Source organism: Nycticebus coucang, chromosome 9 (assembly GCF_027406575.1).
Source record: "Nycticebus coucang isolate mNycCou1 chromosome 9, mNycCou1.pri, whole genome shotgun sequence".
NCBI classification, from domain to species: Eukaryota; Metazoa; Chordata; class Mammalia; order Primates; family Lorisidae; genus Nycticebus; species Nycticebus coucang.
In genome coordinates, this window is record NC_069788.1 from 96,200,714 (window position 1) to 96,221,140 (window position 20,427).

A 20,427-nucleotide genomic window follows, 5' to 3' on the forward strand; every position below is an offset into this window, starting at 1 on the left:
GCCATGCATTCTGGCATTAAGCATATAGTTAACATTTATTATAGTATAGGGACCCAGGGGTCCCTGATGACAGTCTCCAGCACTAATTCTGGGAGTTTTGAGAAGGCCCGGGGGTTATTCAGCTTAGAGGCAATGCCAGTGTCTTTAGTCTTTAGTCAATACAGGAGAAGAGCAGTGATGTTATCAGTCTATCCCTGAACCCCGCTGGCATGGTTCCTTTACCTCAGTATTTAATTCCTGTTCTGAATGCATTTTTTACTACGTAATGACTGACTCTTTCAGAGGCTGGCATGAGATGAAGCTCCTACTATCCGTTTAGGCAGTGGCCCTGTCATACTGACTCCTGTCATGTCTCTTGTGGTCAATAAAGCCAAAATCAGGACAACCACAGCACTAGCTCAAACACCTGAGTTTTAAAACAAAAGTATGTTGTAAATGTAAAGACTCAGGAGGGCGCAGAAACACACACTTAGCCAGAGTCTGTCACCCATGAGGATAGGGGTGGCTGTGTTTCCTTTTCATCCAAACCTCTTGGCCTGACTCTGGTTTTTTCCAGCATATTCTCTTTAACCCAAAGGGAAACTAGGTGCAAATCCATCACTGCCAGTGGGGAAAGAGCTCCAAACCCATGCTTCTCTGATGGAGGGTCAACAATACCACATGAAAAAAATGGCAGCAAGCCTTTCTTGGGAAATAATTTGCACTAGGGAGGAAATGAGAATTGCTATCTGGGCCGCAATCATGGTATCATGGAAGAAACATTCAAAGCATAAGCTAAGCAAGGTTTCTTGACCTCATGTCCACAAATAGGCTTCCAGGGGCCTGAGAACCTCCTTGATCACATGAAACTTCTATATCTGCATTTTTCCAGGAGGGATTCCAGAGCGTCCATCAGATTTCTACCAGGTAGCTGTGATCTAAGGAAGGTTAAAAGTCACCAAGATAATGCCTTTTTGTGTGTATTTGTATCTTGAATCTAGCATGATGACACTGGCTTGCTGTCTTAGGGTGTGTGTTGCTATAAGGGAAAACTTGAGGCTGGGTAATTTACAAAGAAGAGAAGTTTGACTTACGGTTCTGAAGACTGTACAAGAAATAGGGCGCCAGCATCTGCTTCTGGTGAGGGCTTCCACTCATGGAGGAAGGGGAAGGGGAGCTGGTGTGTGCAGATCACATGGCAAGAAAGAAGAAAGAGAGAGGGGCAGGGGTGCCAGCTTCTTTTTAGGAATTGATTCTTTTGGGACTAATAAGAGAACTTATTCAGACCTGGCGGACAGTGTATCAAGTCCTTAAAGACCCATACCTTCTAGCAGGTCCCACCTTCAACACTGAGATCCCATTTCCAAATGAGGTTTGGAGGGGCCACATAGCCAAGCGGTATCATTTGCCTCTCTTTCTCCTCTGTTCTCCCTAGAAAAAGCAAGTGAGTCAGACCAAGATCCGGGTCATCTCAACCATCCTGTTCATCTTGGCCGGCTGCATTGTGTTTGTGACGATCCCCGCCGTCATTTTTAAATACATCGAGGGATGGACAGCCTTGGAGTCCATTTACTTTGTGGTGGTCACTCTGACCACGGTGGGCTTTGGTGATTTTGTAGCAGGTAAGCACCCTGGGCATCCTCGTCCCTGGGGCCTCGGAGGGGAAAAGAATCTGTCGGTTGTGCTTTTCAAAATCACAGTAAAAGATGCTGCAGGAGAAGCCAGTGACAATGACTCAGTGTCATGACTGCTGTAGACGGGCTCATTTCACACCACTCACCCTCTGTGATGTAAACACCTCAGGGGTTTTCTGTCGTGAAAGGAAAGGCTGTCCCTTCCTTCTCAGGATGCTTGTGTCCCTTGTCATCACATGAATTATGCAAGAGCAAAATGAATTTCTCATTGAATCAATCTTCTGAATTGTGTATTGAGACTCCTTGAATCAAATGATGGCTATATTAGCAGGTGGGAAATATGGAAGTCAGGTGAGGTTAGCATAGAAAGTGGTCTGCCGTGACCTGCGGGTTAAGCTTCCTGCCTAATAGGTGAGAAGAGTTGTCCCTGTAAATGTTGTCCTGGATGTGCCAGACACAGGACTTAGGACTTTGGTTACTACAGGGAACTAAGAACTGTCCAGAGGGGATATTATCTAATGGGAATCTGAATGAATGTGCATAGAGGCAATAGCCTGTGTTGTAAAAATAAGTATCGATGCGCTATGTTTGAGGAAGAGAAAGAAAACCACTGTCAATTTCATCTAGGGACGGGCACTTGAGAATGAAATGAGATTTGGCTACGCACATGTTCCCAAAGTGTGGAAGAAGGTAGGAATAGCAGAAGAGGCCACCCTCTTCTCCTAATGGGATAGTTCTAGGTGTTCAGACAAGTGATCATTTTCTACTCCAAGGAGTGAACACTTTGCTCACACATAATTCTGTCATTCATGCAAATGTATGGGTGTAGTCTGTGTGTGTTTTCTTGATCAGTTCCTGGTTAAGCAGGAGTGGATATTCACAGCCTGAGCCCCCAGGCAGACTGCCCTTGGCATTTGACCCCAGGAGTGCCTTAGCTTCCCCATGGATAGTGGCACACACCAGGAGGGTGGATATCTGGTCTCTGGGAATCTGATAAATTAAAAATTCTAGAAGGGATATTGAAGGCTAATCAATGGAAGCGCCAATGTCTCTTTTAATTTTATAATACGAACAACTGACAAAGTGGTTTAATAGCTATTTGAAGTGGATAGATGAAGACTAAAGTCCTCTTTGTAGAAATAGTAGTTTTGTTTTGTTTTCTATTCCTTCCTTTTTATCAACTTAGGACTAAGAATTGCAAAGTCAAAGCCAATAAAAATTGTTAACAGCCTTGGGCCTGGGACCCCGACCAGTCTTTTCTTGTGAACAGAGCTCAGCCATTGTTGTCTGATTAGTAACTCTAAAGAGAAACTGCACAGAGAAACTGAGCAAATAAAGAGAAATAGTTGCAGATGTGTTCTGGTTAATTCCTTAGCACCATCAGCAGTTGGTCTGTGGGAAATCTCAGTGAAGTCCCATCTAAGGTACATACACGTAATGGCAGATGGGGTTTTGAACTATTTCATACACTTCTTGAAACACCGCAAAGCATAATTTGGAGCGGGTTATGCTTCAGAGATCTCTGCACTGGCACTGGGCTGTCCCGAGGACCATCAAACTATAAATAAGATACTTGAGGCAGACGCTCCTCTGTAATCAATTGCTCACTTCAGTCTGCCAATCTGGGGCACAAATAGCAGAGCTTTGGGAGTATGAGATTAAAAAAATATTTATGCTTGGCCAGGTGCGGTGGCTCACTCCTATAATCATAGCACACTGGGAGGCTGAGGCAGGATGACCACTTGAAGTCAGGAGTTCGAAACCAACCAGAGCAAGAGTGAGACCCTGTCTCTACTAAAAATAGAAAAAGTAGCTGAGAGTTGTGGTGGCCGCCTGTAGTCCCAGCTACTTGGGAGGCTGGAACCCAGGAGTTTGAGGTTACAGTGAGCTATGATGCCATAGGCACCCTAGCCTGGGCAACAGAGTGAGACTTGTTTCAAAAAAATTATTTATTAAAAAAAAGAGAAAAATTATTACGGTTTTAATTATTTATTATCCACCAGGGACAGAGCGCTTAGTGCAAGCCAGAACTTTACCTTATTGTTGCTTATGCAGTGAGGGTGAAGCCTGTGTGTTCCCAGGCCCCCACAGTGTTGCTGTCTGAGGCTTCCACACAGTAGGGTGTTGATAATTCACACAGCTGACTGCAGTTAGACTACGCTGTCCTACTGTTCCAGTTTCCAGACCTCACACACAGCATTCTGGAGAAGAGATGCCGTACAGGACTGGAAACTTGTCTTTTTGGTACCTTCTGAGAGCCATGGGAAAGCTTGTACAATCATTAGAAAAAGATATATTGACAAGACGTGAGGGTTGCTGTGATTTGGCCTGTATCAGCTCTGATAGTACAATCAGGACGTCGATCGCAGAAGCTTGATTGCTGGCTTCTTTTGTAGCTGGCTCACTTTAGGACAGCCTAACAACAGGACAGCATTCATCACCCCAACAGGGAGAACACATAAATCTCCAAATCCAGACAAGCCTCTGAGGAAGGGTGTTGACTGCCTTGTTCGCTGGCGCACCCTAGTGATAATCTTTGTTGGGTGACTGTGTCTTGCAAAGGTAAATGTTTATTCCTGGGTAGCCAGCTGAGAAAGCTAGACTTCTCCAGCATAGCGCGGAAATAACTTGAACCTCAAAAACTACTTAACCTTGCAGGAAGTCGAATTATATCCTAGAAAAAGCTGCAGGGGAGAGTTGCCTAAAGGGGAGAAACAAAAAAACAAAAACAGAGGCAGGAAAGCTGAACCAACAGGGGCTTGACACAGAGAAGCTGGAATTCTAAAGTGAGGTGGCAGCTGCAATTAAGACCTTGTGGGTGCCTGGGTTTGGGCATGTTGAGAAAAGCCACAGGCCAAAGTATGTTCCCAGCTGATGCCAGAAGAGCGCAGTATGGACTCAGAGGTGCTAGATGAAGTTACAACCATGACCCAGTGGGAGAGTGTAATAATTATTCATCATCTACTACCACAATTACCAATCCATTGCTAATATTGATCATCTTAGGAACAACTACCTCCTGCTTCAAGAGACAGCAAGGCCTCTCAGAGTGAGGACAAAGCTGATGTCTATTTCATGAAGCTTCCTCACTTCTTCAGGAGAGTAGGCTGGGCTGGGCCCCTATTCTGCATGGCTGCCTTCAGCCAGGCCTGTAGGAAGGCTGGGATAAATGGGCTAATTATTCATAATAAATGACCAGTCCTTTCAATGGAACAGCCAGTCAATGTAATAAGGCAACTGGCCAATTTGGTTTGATGGATTTTCTTCACTGTAATCCTTATTTATTAAATAAAGAGATTGGGCTAGGTAGCCTCAAAGGTCCCTTTAGTTCTAGCTTATGGTGATTTAATTACTCAGCCTAATTGACCCTTTGGGTCAGCATGATGTAAACACCATCCCTCAGTGTTAAATCACTATTATATGCATCAAAGTCTCAGTAATGCCATTAGGCCTAATTTTACTTCATGTTCATTTGTCTCCTGGCAAACGCATGTACACTTAATATGGAAATGGTTCCAAGAATTCCAAACCATATGGGATGATTTAGTGACATTCAATTTTTATTAAAATAAATTTAGGAAAGTTTAAGGAAAGAAACAATGACAGCGGGCCTGACGTGTTATCCTGTAGCTCCAACTCTTTCATTGTCCGTGCTCAGGTTGGCCACAGGGGGCTCAAGTTGGCTGCTGACATTTTTTATTCCTAGTATCGAGGAAGTAAACCTCCTTTGGGCTCCTTTGGGGGGAAGATACACATCTTTCCCTTGCTCTGAAACCCCTTGTCCTTCTAACATGTTGAACACTTTAGTGTTAGATGATGGAGTGACATCTTTGTTACACGGACTGGAATACGTTTGCTCTGCAGAGACCACATGCTAGATCATGGTTAAAGTAACGTTTGGTTGTTTTCAGGGGGAAACGCTGGCATCAATTACCGGGAGTGGTATAAGCCCCTAGTGTGGTTTTGGATCCTTGTTGGCCTTGCCTACTTTGCTGCTGTCCTCAGTATGATCGGAGATTGGCTACGGGTTCTATCCAAAAAGACAAAAGAAGAGGTAGGATCCCTTCCCAACTCTACGAATGTTCCTGAAATCACATGAGCTTGTGGCAAGAGTTGTCTGTCTCTGTTCTGTGGGCTGGAGAGTTTCTCACTCAGTGGGGGGGTGGGGGTGGGGTCATGGGCTTCCTCATTTTGAATCATCACCTCAAAGCCAAGCACTTACTTCAGGATCTCTTTTTGGCAGATGAAAAAATACGGTGATTTGTTTACCAGCCAACAAATCCTGGAAAGACTAGTAAACCACCACGGATCTTTAAAAATTGACTAAAAGTAGTCAGCAGAAATAGACTGTGGCTGTCGGTGTGCACTTGCCCCTTATCAGCAAATACGGGGGGAAGCCTAGAGAACTCCCACAGAGCCCAGGAGAGCCAACCTGTCCTTCAGGTCTCAGAGTCTGTGCGAAAATGCAGTTGAATACCAAGAATTGTTCCTGAGTCAGTGTGAGTTCCTGAAGTCATCCAACAGTGGCCAGCCATGGGGAAGCAAACTCACAGGGTCCCTTTCACCTGTATCCCCTCCTTGTTGTTATATCTGTAGAGACAGGCCAGGGCTGAGCACATAAATTTACACAGAGAAAACCTGCGCAGAGGACAGGGAAGCCATAAGAAGGAAAGATAGATTTGGGGATTAAAATAATGTCCATGTGATTAGTTCTTCTAGGAAGAGAGGAAAAGAAAGGAGGAAGGCAAGGGAAGGAGAGAGAAAGAGCCAAAAAAAAAAAAGGGAGGGAGATAAGAAAACCCAAAGAAATAAGGGGAGGGACAGCCTCTGTGTACCTCATTCTATATGAAAGGCTCAGGAGAAAGTCACGGAGTGGAGAAATTTCCTGTATCATTTTGCTGGGCCCCAGGGTTAATTTTCCTGGCTGACATAAGCACTATCAATGCAGTTTCAATGCGGATTCCCCAGAGAACTCACTGACCTGCTGAAAATCAGCTTATAGCAGAGGGAAGAAAACAACATAAATAGTGACTTTCCTGAATGCGAAAACTTAGTTACTCACCTGTGAGGGAAGCATGGAACTAAAATGTCTGTTTTGTTGATTAAGAGCCAAGAAATTTGATGCTGGTCCTCAGGCAAAGCTTCACTCTAAACGAAATGTGCTCTGTGGGCTTTGGCAGAACACGCCCTCTTGCTGCACTCTGCCCAGCGACATTTGGTCCCAGGTACCCTGGAGGATCTTCTTAATCCAGAGGAAGCCCCATAGCACAAGGCCATACTATGGCTCAGAGATGGGGTAACCTCCCGCCCCAGTTTGCTCAGGACTCAGGGGATTCATAGGCCCAGGGACTTCCTATTTTAAAACTGGGACTATCCCAGGCAAACTTGTAAAGGCTGTCCAGGTGGAGCTATCAGGACAGGGAGGGCCTGCTGAGCACCTCCTCTGCCCCCAGGATGAGCTGGGTACATTTCTTCATCTCACGTGATAAAGCTACAAACTCTGTGAGCTAGATGTGATTATTCCAGTTTACGTTGGGGCAGTGAGGCCAAACAATTAACGAGAGTGAAAACACACCTAGAAGCCAGCTATGTCCAACCCCAAGTTTCAGCTCTCCCCCAGAGCACTGCCTCCCTGTCATTCCGTCACCATCTCCAAATTCCAGGCTTCCTTTGGGTCCTCCGCCATGTGTGCGTCCTTGAGCAGCATCAGTTGCTGGCCAATTGGAGATGGGCATTGGAAGCAAGGTTGCTGGGAAGTCCTGGGCCTTCCCTGAGCCATGGCCCCCACAGGGACCCCAAGGCTGGTGGCACTGGGGAGCCTGAGGGAGGGCGGGAGGCATTTATCAGTGTGTTGCTGCTCTTCTGTCTGTTGGCCAGGTTGGCGAGATCAAGGCCCACGCGGCTGAGTGGAAGGCCAACGTGACTGCCGAGTTCCGGGAGACACGGCGGCGGCTCAGCGTGGAGATCCATGACAAGCTGCAACGGGCGGCCACCATCCGCAGCATGGAGCGGCGGCGGCTGGGCCTGGACCAGAGGGCTCACTCGCTGGACATGCTGTCCCCAGAGAAGCGTTCTGTCTTTGCCGCCCTGGACACGGGCCGGTTCAAGGCCTCATCCCAGGAGAGCATCAACAACCGGCCCAACAACCTGCGCCTTAAGGGGTCGGAGCAGCTAAACAAACACGGGCAAGGCGCCTCAGAGGACAACATCATCAACAAGCTGGGGTCCACCTCCAAACTCACCAAGAGGAAAAACAAGGACCTCAAAAAGGCCTTGCCCGAGGACGTCCAGAAAATCTACAAGACCTTCCGGAATTACTCCCTGGATGAAGAGAAGAAAGAGGAGGAGACAGAAAAGATGTGTAACTCGGACAACTCCAGCACAGCTGTGCTGACTGACTGTATCCAGCAGCATGTGGAGCTTGAGAATGGAATGGTGCCCACGGACACCAAATGTGGGGAGCTGGAGAATGAAAACAACTCATTACTTGAAGACAGAAACTAAATGTGAAGGACATTGGACTCAGATTGAGCGTTGGTTTTTTGTTTTTGTTTTTTGTATTCACACTGAGACACGTGCCTTAAACAGACTTCTTGTTAGTCCAAAATTACATAGCATTGGAGAATATATTTCACTGTGCCATAAACAACTGAAAGCTTGCTCTGCCAAAAGGAATCAAAGGACAAGAACTTTGTGTCAGATAGCAACCACAGGACACATGGGGAGTGTTCACACACATAGCAGGTGACAACTGTGCATGTTAGGGTGTGTTAGTGGCGGTGCCGTGCAGCAGCACCCTGGCATGACACATAGACAAGGGCAGCTATTCTGTAGACCAGCCTCCTGAAAGGAACAGGTGTGTCTTTTAGAATTTTGTGCACATGCAGAAGGGGACGTGTTTGGGGGTGAACTGGTAACTGTAACTAGGGTTAGAGTTGACAGTTTGGCATGTGCTCTGAGCTTGAATTTTGATACAAACCATTCAGTGCATAATACCTAGTCTTTCTAAGCTCCCAATGATGTCTGTGGGACCTGAGAGCACCTGGAGTTTGTTGGAAACAGATCAGAGCACATGTATTAAAAGGTGCAATTGCTTTTCTCATTGCAAAAGAAAAAAAATTACAAAATCACCAATGCATCACACTGTGGATACTACCTTAACCAATGACAGAAGCTTACTGAGTTTAGTCTTTCTCACAGGGGTAGGTAGTCAAAATGATCGTGCACTCACCGGTGAAAACTCAGCATCAGCCGCTGCATGGTTAAAGGCCAATCACGCATTTTCCTCAGTGGGTGCAATGGTGGAAATAAACTGGTTATGAAACATCCATGTTCACTTTTCTAGTGGGACTTTGGTTATAACTCATTTTGATAGGAGGGGGGAAAATACCAAAACTATTGCCTTGCATGATGCCAGTGGCTTGCTGTTCTATCTAGCTGATCCCAAATTTTTATAAAAATAGACATCCTGCTTTTCTGAGACATACCAAGGAGGACCATGGCATCTTTCCATCTCAGGGCTTTTTGTCCCTTTGGGTGTTTTAGGGTAGACGTAGTTATGAGATCCAATCTTGCTATTTCCAAACGCAAGGAAGATTAATCTCTCACCCAACCCTTGTATAGTAAGCTTGAAATGTTTTTATTGCTTGCATCATAAGTGCCATTAATTCCACTTAAAAATAATGCTTAGAAGTATTTAAAGTATTTTATGTTACTTTTATGTTTGGACATTCCTTTGTTCTGAAAGCATCACTTCTTACCTGTTACATCTCATACCTGTTAGTTTTACTAAAACTGGACCGCCCCTGTGATGGATTCTAGACCAACCATAGCCAATATGTGATAATTATGATCATCCCCTGAGGATAGAACATTCAAGCGAAAGAAAGTGGGGGAATGGCTAGTCATAGGCTTTGAGAGGATAATTTCTTTAATGGATTTTTATCAGAATGGGGAAAGTATATAACGAGGCTGTCATCTTTTGTGTCCCTTAATCTTTGTAATTGGCTGTAATTGTAATTAAGCTGTTGCTATTTGGGGCCACACACTTAAAATTCTGGACCCGGCAACACCAGGAAGTTGCTGGTTATGGGCCTTCCAGGTTTACTACAACCTTTTGGAGAATTCATGGGATTTCACATAACTAACCCACATATGGATTTATCAAAAGAAAGATCGCAGCACTAGTGGAAGGCTCCAGAAGCTATCTGGAGCTTTCTGACTTCCAGATAAAGTTATACCCACTACATCCTTGGCCATGGGCATCGTAGAAGACCAGTGCCTGCTTGATTCTCAAAAATTCGCAGCTCTCCCCTGCCTGGAGCACACGCAGTCCTCCCTCCTCACCTCCAGAACACCTTTAGGCTCCAGTTAGAGTTCTGGCACTAGTTTGGAGAAGGAACTAAATAATAATCAACTTTGATGAGGTCCTTTCTATCTAAGGCAGGTCTGGATTAACTTCTCCACTTGGGAAATGGTGTATATGCAGCTATGGATCCCATGTTTTTACTAAGCGCGCTTGTTCCAGTCTGACCTAGTGTGTTTTAAGGAATCTGTCAATAACCAAGACTTTCTAATTCTGACAAGTCGAAGTTTCCTGATTGAACTGTCCATGGATCTCAATCATTTTACCAGGTACCTTCCTTACAGCAGTGTGTTCCAATTCCAGGCCTGATAGTCAGATCTGGCAAAGAGGCTTTCCTATCATGCATCCAGTGCCATCCATGGGCCAGGCACTGGGTTAGGCACTTTACGAACGTCAGCTCACTGAAACCTCACGATACTCTGAGGGAAGTCTTTGCAAACCCATTATGTAGATGAGGACATGAAGGCTCAGGGCAGTTAAGGAACTTACACGGTGGCACATAGCATGAAGGTGGTAGAGCTGGTATTCAAAGTCTGACCAAAGTCTGCTTTTAACTTTGCTACAGTTTCTGTGTCATGCACCCTTATGTGTGCCTGCTTTGTGTGTATGTGTGTTGTTCTAGCTTCTAGAACCCAGCTCACAGATGTGGGGAGAAGATGTGGAGGAGTCTTTACCACTAAGAGGAAACAAGGTCTTTGTGTAAACATGACCTAAGAGGTCCCCCGTGCAGATACCTATCACACCGTTTTTTTTTTTCAGTCTCAATTTTTATTACTCAAAAAAACCTTCATTTTTTTATTTAGCTTTCTGGCTCTGTGCTTGTGCCTTCAACACTTTCACAACGATTTTCTGCTCCTCAATAAGGAAAGCACGCTTGATCCTGTCACGAACACATTTAGCACACATGGAACCACCATAGGCCCTGCTGACATGTTCTATTGTTTTAGACAACCTCATAAGAACTTTAGGTCTCACAGCGGGAACCCCTCGAAGTCTGCCTAGGCACACACTACATGCAGATTTTGGTGCTTTCCCAACCTTCTTGGTATAAAGGTAAACAATTCTGTTACCAGGAGTGCGGGACAGCTTGGTTCTGGTAGAGGCTGTATTGTAGGAAAGCCTACCATGGTATGTCAACCACTGCACCATTTTGAGTGTGGTTTTGGAAGTGCAGTCAGGATCGATGGAGGGGTTTCCAAAGCTCTAGACAGCGTCCCCGTCACACGGTTTTTTGTTTGTTTGTTTTGCTTTGCTTTTGGGAGGGCTGTATGTATGTGGCACCCTTTTCGTATTGTTAGAAATGCCCTTGGAAAGCACTCTTTTGCACTTTACTTGCTTATCTTGCAGGCATAAAACGGTTCAAAGCACTAAGCTGCGTACTCTACCAAATGGAGCAGGGGCCTGTGTTGGTGTGCACACAGGCGCCTCCCCCAGTGAGGCAAACCCTAGTAAGACACAAGGATCAAAAAGAGCTTTGGACCGGGAGCACAAACATCTTTTTGTATAACCCATTCCCTGAGTACAGTGGGCTGAAGCCCTGATGAATAAAATCAAAGAAGACCCTTTATCGATCCACTAAATAAGCAAAGTGTTTAGAAAACTATAAAGTACTCTCCAGAGGAGAAGCTGAGAGACACTCAGAAGTTGAATTCCTCTTTCTATAAGCTAAGATTTGAGGGGAGAACAGTTGTTCTGAAGTTACTTGAATATTCCCTTTTCTAGATGGGGCCAAATAGCATGTAGAATACACGTGGATAAGGCAGACCTGCCACTTACTCCATACATGCCCCAGCACAGCCCTCCTTGTCCAAGCTGCACTCCCACCCTCCCACAAACCTGGAGTGCAGGTTTCCATCCGGCATCCAGAGAGAGCACGTGTTTCTGATCTTCAGTGGGCAGTGTCTTTGGCTTCACCTGGCAATTGGGCACTGAATTTTTCTTTAGTAACAGACATGGAGGCTTACTGGTGAGAGCCAAGGACAATTTGGAGAGATGACACCTCAATACCCAATAATGATGCCAGGAATTTTGGGGTAAGGTGGGCGTAGTTGGGGTTGGGTAAGGGTGTCATGGGCGCACCAGTTCCCTTCCTGGAGCCCTGTCACCTCGTCTGCACATCATAGAAGTTGAGCACAGATAATAATCAAGGCCCCTTTTAGTTGTTCAATTCTCTGATAACATTCCCCAGTCCATAAGTTAAATTTATGAAGAAAGTTACAAGTTGGATTTATGGATACTGACTAATGATCCTACCCATTTTAGGTTAAGGTGAGAACTTGGTCTCCTGCCATTTGGGTTTTTGTTTTTTTTTTGGGGGGGGGGTGATTGATGGGGACCAGATGTACTTGGGAGACGGGAGTCCAAATTAGGATTGTGTACTGTATAGGCTTTCTCTACCCTCCCTGGTAGCTCTTTAGCACACTGTCACGGGAGGGCTCATGCTACGTGGGCATTTTTTTGCATGGTGTTAAAACTAAAGAATTTTAAGCTGTTGCTATTTGCGGTAAATTGTACTTAAAGTTTCCTTGGATTACTTCATGGATTAATGCACTATGGACAGACTGACACCTCTCATTCACACACACACACACACACACACACACACACACACACACACACACACACACACAGGAAATGGCTACTTTGGGTTCTGTGGGGACCATTCCATGTTGAAAGTCCTAGTTGTCCTAAATGTTAGGGTGGAAAGCTCAGTAGGTGCCCTGTGGGTTTTGAGAAAAAATTCTCCAAAGATTAGGATAGAAAGAAGAAGTTTATTTACTTTTTTCAGATGGGAAAGGGCCAAGACACAGAGGTAGAAAAAGGAAGGATGTGTTAGCCTAGAAAACCAGTTATTCAGACTTTTTATTTAGGGAATGGAAAAAAAGGGATGAAGAATAATTTGTGGCTGTAGTCAAATAACAGAGTTCTGTGAAGTGCCACTTCCGCTCCCTCTGCTCTTCTTGGGGCCTCAGGCAGATAGGAGAATCTGCTGTGTGAAACTGTTATATCTTCTTAGCAGAAATGACTGTTAGAGATCTTGTCCTGATCTTGCCCTGAAGATATGGTTTTAGTCAGGATTTGAGATCTGCAGTTTGCCCCCTACCCTTGTCTGCCTGGTTGCTTTTTAGGAACCACCTATGGCTATGGGAACAAATACTGAAAGGCTGATTTAGTCAATAGGTCTAGTGATTTGTGGAGAAAGTTTACATTTCCCTTTTGTCTGCTGGGCTCCTGTTGGATTTTGTAAAAATGGAGAGCTTCCGTCAGTCAGTTAAGGAGAGGAAAAAGAAAGCAGAGAGCAGAGAGATTGATTTTTAGCCCTTACTAAATCTATGAGTTTATAATATTTCTGTTATTTCACTATTGAGGCTGACCATCTTCTCCGTAAACAAGTGCCCCTTGCCTGCCTCTGAGCTGATGGCATTTCCGGGCTGGTCAGCGCTGCATGTCTGTTTGACTGCTTGGTTTTGAGGATTACTGACAGTGTGGCCAGAGCTTAGGAGAGGCAGGTTTTTACTCACTGGACTGGGTAAGAATGTGACCGTCCCATGTGTTCTGTGGCTTCTGAACCATGGGAAAGGGATAGGAAAACAAACATGCAGGGCCACCACCCGAGTAAGAAAGAAAAACCAAGCCAGTGTTGTGTTGCATACCTCTGCGTTCCGCATTCTGTTCAATGTTTCAAGTGGTGTTCTCCCTTCTCACCGTTATGATGCCGTTCTGTGCAAAGACACAGGGGGAGCTTTTGGTGAGATAGTGCAAGAGCTAGTCAGTAATGGCCTTAAAAGTAAAAATGGCAACTCTCTGAAACAAAGGTGGCCTTCATGTGGCTATGTGGATGCTGTTAGTTCTGCATATGGAAACTTGGGAACAGCGTGCTAGTTTTGTGGCTGTGCGTGAAGCCCTCCACTCTGCCCTTGGACTATCTCGGTGGTACACTTCACCACCCTGCCCGTACTCCACACAAACCTCAGTCCTCCCATGGCAGTGAGTAAGTCATGTGACATCAGCTGGTGGAATGAGAGGTGTCTCTGATTTTACTGAGCATGATTATCATTTTCACAGGTGCCTAAGATTTGGAATCTACTTTGTGTTCTTGGCTCTTAGGTGAAAAAATCTCAGATAGTTTCCTGTGCATTAAAAAAAAAAATTCCTTGAGAGGGCTCCCACTCCACTGTTGTAACAGATCTGTGCTGCAGAGGATAATTGCAAAACCTCTGGGCTTTGAGCTTGAAGGAAGGAGGTGCAGCAGTGCCTAGAAGCGATATGCAAACCACCCCACCTCTCAGCCTCCAGCCTCTTCCCCATCCCAGAGTCACAGGTAGGGGACTCAGTGACAATGATAAACCCACGTGTGGAGGTGTTTTACCTATTTTTCTCTGTAGGATTTCATGGTGCTTTAAAAAAAAAAACAAGTCATTTTACAGAAAATAATGCGGGGGGAGGGGGATTTCGTAATGTTCTTAGGAAAAGTACAAAACCAATTTGCTTGTAACATTTCAATAAGCTGTGCTGCTATTGTCTTTATTTGATGATGTAATTTTTTTTTTTTTTTTAATGATGGAGAAAATTGCAACAAAGACCTTCTGGAAGATCCAATCCAGTGTCTCTCCTGTTTTCCTTTCCTTTGTGGGTCAAGCATGGTTCATAGTGGCTGGTTTGGGAGCTCTGGTCTGGACCACAAGCCTTCTGTCCTGACCACAGGAAGGGGGCCTTCCACGCATCCATCAGCACAGAGCCTGGGAGACTCACTGTCTTGCAGGAGGAAGAGTCCAAAACAACCCAAGAAGAGGAATCTTAAACAACTCAGTATTGTTGCACATTTACTTTCACTTCCCCATTTTTACCTCATCTTGATTGCATGTTGCAGGGAGTTGAACAGCATGATAAATCACATTGTCTTGATGAAAAACAAAAAAACAAACAACACAGTTTGGATATTATATCAGGCTTGCCAGTATAAAATGAGCAACCTGTTGGGTGCCAATATTTCAAGCTATGTCTGGCTTTGCACTTGCTATGGGTCCACCATCCATGGGCTTATTAATATGCATAGATATAAAATGGTGACCATTTTTGAGCACCTATTGTGTATCAGGTACTCTGCTAGGCAGTGTGCAAACATCCCATTTAGTCTTCAAAAATGAAACGAGAAGTTGAGTGTCTTCATTTCACAGAAAGACTTTGAGAAGTCTTTAGAAACCTCCAACCCTGGTCGCTCACTAGATCACGCAGCTGCATCATACATATGCTTTAATGACTTTTCCAGCAAAGGTGACTGGCTTGTCTCCTGGAACGGCCTATGTGGTAGTCAAAGGCAAGACCTTGACCCTAGCAAACCTTATGTGATTCCTGGTCATGAGCTGGGCAGGGACAGGCATGGCCCATATCTTTATTGTTTTTCTGAGTTTGGCAAGGGGCATATAGCATGGTGGAAGCTCAAAGTGATCTTTATTAAATGCAAACATGTCAATACATCTTTGCCTGCAGGATAAAACCCAAGAATGTGGGCCTCTCAGGGCCTGTGTGCCTTCCTGCCTCATAGTTGCTTGTCTCTGCTGCCAATCTGAATTACTGGCAAGCTCCCCAAATAGTCCAGGAGTTCTATCTCCGGGTCTATGCATCTGCTGTTCCTTTGGAAGTTCTCCTCACTTATGTGCCACCTCCTCCGTCCCACCACAATCTGACTCATTCAGGTCCCCCAGGGCTCAGCTGAGAGGGACCTTGGGGAGTCTTTCTTCTTCTTTCTCTCAGAGTGAGTTAGCTGCCTGCAACACAGCTTAAGCCCCCTCCACGTTAGATGGCACGTGTTACGCTGGATATTGTTAGGGTGAAAAGCTCTGTAGGTGCTCTGCCTGGGACACAAAAAGGATTTCTCTAAGCCAAGATTGGGAAAAGGTACAGACTTTATCTTCTTAGAAGGATAAAAAGAATGAGAGCTAGAAAGAGAGTGGGAGGAAGAGACAGAAAAGAGAGACGGTGTGGTACCCGAAAGAAAGAAAGAATGCCCGCCGCTGAGATCCAGCCGTTAGCTGAATTTAAGGGGGATGAAAACAAAAAGGTAACTTCAGCCTAATTCACAAGGTGTTGTGAACCTGAAAGTTGTATCCATTTTTCCTCTGGCCAGGTTAAAGACAGACATTTTTACAGGTGTTTCTGATTACATCTGATGTTCACACCCTTATTGTTCCTCTGGGGGCTTTTCAGGAACCCCGTGAGGCCATAGGAACAAATTCTAAAAGACAAAGGAGCTGGTTAATGTGAAGAGAACAATTTACGTTCCCTTTTGATGTGCTGGGGTCCTCAGTGTTTTGTAAAAAGGGAGCTCTATGGGGTGGGGTGGGAGAGGGATTTGCTGTTAGTAAGTCTGCTAGGCAAAGAAAGAAAGTAGGCAGAGGGTGAGTTTAGTCCTTACCAAGACCTATGAGCTAATAATTTCTCCATCTTTTCACTATAAAGACCAACCATCCTTACAGATTTTAACTGCAGGTTTCTCTGTTCTGTGTGGATTATAAACTCCTCATGGGGGGAGGAGTCGTGCCTTTCATTTCCATCCTCAGCATTGAACTAGGTACCTGATACAATACAGACACTCCAATTATTGGTAGGATTATTTTTATTTATTTATTTATTTTGAGACAGAGGCTCAAGCTGTCATCCTGGGTAGAGTGTCGTGGCGTCACAGCTCCCAGCAACCTCAAACTCTTGGACTTAAGCGATTCTCTTGCCTCAGGCTCCCAAGCAGCTGGGACTACAGATTCCCACCACAACACTGCTATTTTTGTTGTTGCAGTTGACATTGTTGTTTTTAGCGGGCCTGGGCCGGATTAGAACCTGCCAGCCTCCGTGTATGGGGCCAGCGCCCTACCCACTGAGCAACAGGCGCGGTCCAGGCAGGATAATTCTAATACCCTTTTTGATAGCACATTTGTGTCCTTGTCGACGGAAAAGAAGCTGTACTCTGTAACATAATTTAAAGAGGTTTATTCTGAGCCAAATTTGGGGACCATGACCTGGAACCACACTCAAGAAGTCTTGAGCAAGTGGACTTAAGGTGGTGGGGTTACAGCTTTTATACATTTTAGGGAGACAGGGATTACAGGTAAGTTCATAAATCAACATGTGCAAAACATACATTGGTTTGGCTCAAGAAGATGGGCCATATGGAAGTGGGAGCTTCCAGGTTTATAGGTGGATTTATAGAGTCTTTATCTGACAATTGGCTGAAAGAGTTAGGTTCTGTCTAAAAGACCAGAAGCCAGGGAAAAGGAATGCTTAAGATAAAGGGTCTGCTAATTAGAGCAAAGTATCAGGCAGACTTAAGTGGTTTGTTATGTATATTGAAACCCGTGGGTAGGTCTTGCATAGCTGTAGGCCTGTTAATCAGTCACTGAGGACATCTCTAAGAAGGGGAGGGGGCACAATGAGGCATATCTGATCTCCTTTCTCAAGGTTAGCAACTCAGTTTTAGGGGTCCTTTTTGATAAGAAAGAGGGTCCAGTGAATCACTGAGGGGGAGCCTTAAGATTTTAGTTCACGTCCTTCAAGACAAGATTTAATTTTTTCAGGAATCCAAAGTCATTTGGAGCCAAGACTAGTGCTACAAGTAATTTATCCAACTCCCAAGTATCTTTCTGGCCAAAACCAAGTTTGCCTATAAAATGTAATGAGTTTGATTTGTACTTTGCATTTCTGAAGAACTGCAAACTTTTAATCAAACTGACAGTAGTTGAAATAGCTAGATTCTAAAAAGGATTGCTTTGAAGGACAACTCTCATTTAGATATAGATAAGGAAATGCTTATTTAAAAACCAATCTTATTACTATATAGAGTCTGAATGTCTGTGTACTTAGGAAATATGAGATTATGCTTCACACCTGTGCCCAAGGCTGATGTCATCCAGGTGCATTCTTAGCATCTATTTTAAGGTTATACTCCAGTTTAGCACTTCTCAAAATACTGTCCAGTGACCCTTGTAGGTCTCTGAGAGTACTTCCGATGTCCATGAGGTTACAACTATTTTCAAAATAGTACTAAGTTATCATTTGCCTTTTTCACCATCATTCTGTCATGAGGATACTTAGGGAAGAGAGCAAGATAATATCAACATCAAAAGAATTTTCCAAAATGATCAGAAGTGGGCCTGTATTTCTTAGAGAACTCAAAAGTACCTAGACATAATAATTACATTGCAAAGGGCTTCGTTTGCTCTCATAGGAGTGGATCATAGCTATGGCCATAAAACAATATTTCTCTGGCTATACCCCAGCTGCTCTGTGGGGCTCTGGCCCCTACAATTTGCCTGGTTAGTCCTCAGAGTCCCTGGTAGGGTCTCGCGTGTGCTATTTCTTGATGGTCATGTTATGGGGATTGGCTTTCCAGAAGCCTTTTTACCACTCCAGGACGGGATCAGCTGGCCTTCCAATGATCTGTGGGTAACAGCAGTCACTCAGTTTTGTAATTGTCATTTTCTGAATATTAAGAGCTCTTAGTAGGAGCTCTCCCTCTCATTGTTTTCAGGGGCCTGGCAATGCGTGTTCCGAGGTAGGCGCTTGGAAGATATTTATTGAATAAAGAGCAAATCCCAAACTACGGTGTTAAGGGGCTTTACAGAGAATGGGAGCAGAAGAGAGACTTAATTTGAGGTGAGCTGGATGGGAATTTAGAAGGATCTAGTATGTGAAAGGAGCTGGGACAAAGGGTAGTGGTCCAGGCAAATGGGATGTATCTTGGAAGATTTCTGGAGACAGAATCCTGATCACAATAGCAGCTTTTTGCCTGGTCATTTCTATGAATTTCTACTAATCTGGAAGGTGCAAACACCCTTAAAACAAAACTATCTCAGTTTTAAATTGCTAGTGCATTTTATAGATTTGAGATAGCACACAAGTCACATCCATCCATTGTCTTCCTGTGAAATATTTCAGATTTTTGATGACTTGTTCTTAGAAATAAATTTAGAAAGACATAAAAGTCTAAAACTAAAACAAAAATCTCACACAATCTATTTGGGAAAGTCATGTTTATACAATGAATTCTAAAGGTCATTATTATTCAAAATCATTCCAGATAAATGAGGATTATTTTGCTCACTTGGAATGTGACAACATTAAAATATTTTCTAATATAACAATCTATGTTGTTAATTTGTAAACTTATGACTTACGATACCAACAATTTTCTGAGTTATTTACAAATGCCTAAGCCAAAAAACAACTACAAAACCTCAGAAAGATGTGAATTTTGTGTTGAAATGAAGAACCCTAAAGAACTCTGTTTGACTTTCTGAAATCAACAGCATTAAGTCACAAATGTAAGGAATAGAAATACACATCTGCATAATGCCAGAGTTATTTATAGCTGCACATTTAAGTATTTTATTTAGAACATTAATCAATGCTTTAAACAACATTTTGTTCTTCAGTTGTTTGGGTTCATAGAAAGACGAAAAGTTTTGGGCCATTCCATTACTTTCTACGAGTGAATATAAACCCCAAATAATTTTTTCGCTGAATTATTTCCAAGGAAAAAACAAGAAAGAGAGAGCTAATAGCAATGGTGGTGGGTTAAGACTATATAAGGCATCCATTCACTGAACAAATATTTAAAGAACCCTACTGTGTATAAGGCTCTGGGAGACTGAAGGGGACAACTGGGCCTTAACAATTTCAGATTGTATTATAGGGTTAGGTAGGCTGGGCTGTGTGCTCTGGGGAGGTCAAAGGCTGGCACTAAAGCAATATGCGTTTAGGTTATTCAAATTACAAGGAATTATCAAAGAATGATAGGAAATAAGACAGCCTGAGGATCAGTATGCCTCGAGGCAGCCAGGGCAGGCTTCCTTGGAAGAGGGGGGCATCTTCCAAAAGGTGTAGGGCCTGTTAGGTAATAGGAAACTGAAAGGCTCCAAAGCATAATTCTGCTTAATAGTATTTAAGATTAATCGGTTTGTCCTGAGAATACTGCAAATATATCCTCATTTGGTATCACTTGGTGGTAAGACATCTTTTTTTAATGAAGGGAGGGATACTTTTAAAGCGACTGCAATAAATCACAAACTGTGAGCCAAACTTAAAAGACAGCAGAAGATTAGTTCTATGGGTCACCAATCACAGCAGGAATTGTAACTCTTTCCGAAGGCAGCGTGATTGATGTACAGTATATTAACGCTTCTTAGTTACAGGAGAGTGGTCCCAACCCTGTGATCCCCTTGGAATCCAAGCGGGTCATTGGCTTCATGCAAGAAAGAATTCAGGAGCACTTTGTCTCAGTGGGGTTATTGACCACCTTGGTTTCTTCTCCTTGTGATATCTCCCCCAATTTCAAGTACCCCGAGTTCACTTCAGTCCAATTTTCCTCCTCCTGTGATGGGAGCTTCTGATCATAGCTGCTTCTGGTCAGCCATCCTCCCCAGAAAGCTGACAATACAAAGCAAAAGCAAGTGTTAT

At 44.1% G+C, this 20,427-nt stretch overlaps 2 protein-coding genes across 3 annotated transcripts in view; one reads left to right on the forward strand and one right to left on the reverse strand.

The window, feature by feature from the left end:
- Positions 1 to 8,716, forward strand: part of KCNK10 (potassium two pore domain channel subfamily K member 10) — a 153,599-nt gene extending 144,883 nt beyond the window's left edge. For both annotated transcript variants that reach the window (XM_053603475.1, XM_053603474.1), the window contains exons 5-7: positions 1,415 to 1,601; positions 5,525 to 5,667; positions 7,491 to 8,716. In XM_053603475.1, coding sequence (XP_053459450.1) covers positions 1,415 to 1,601; positions 5,525 to 5,667; positions 7,491 to 8,117 — 957 coding nt within the window. In that variant the 3' untranslated portion in view covers positions 8,118 to 8,716. The remainder of the gene's footprint in view (positions 1 to 1,414; positions 1,602 to 5,524; positions 5,668 to 7,490) is intronic.
- Positions 8,717 to 8,831: 115 nt separating this feature from the next.
- Positions 8,832 to 14,571, reverse strand: LOC128594561 (60S ribosomal protein L34-like). Its single transcript, XM_053603476.1, has 2 exons — positions 12,570 to 14,571; positions 8,832 to 12,539 (listed from the first exon to the last, which is right to left on the reverse strand). Exon 2 carries the CDS (start codon positions 11,125 to 11,127, stop codon positions 10,774 to 10,776), a length of 354 nt encoding a protein of 117 aa, XP_053459451.1. The 5' UTR covers positions 11,128 to 12,539; positions 12,570 to 14,571; the 3' UTR covers positions 8,832 to 10,773.
- Between the last annotated feature and the right edge of the window lie 5,856 nt (positions 14,572 to 20,427).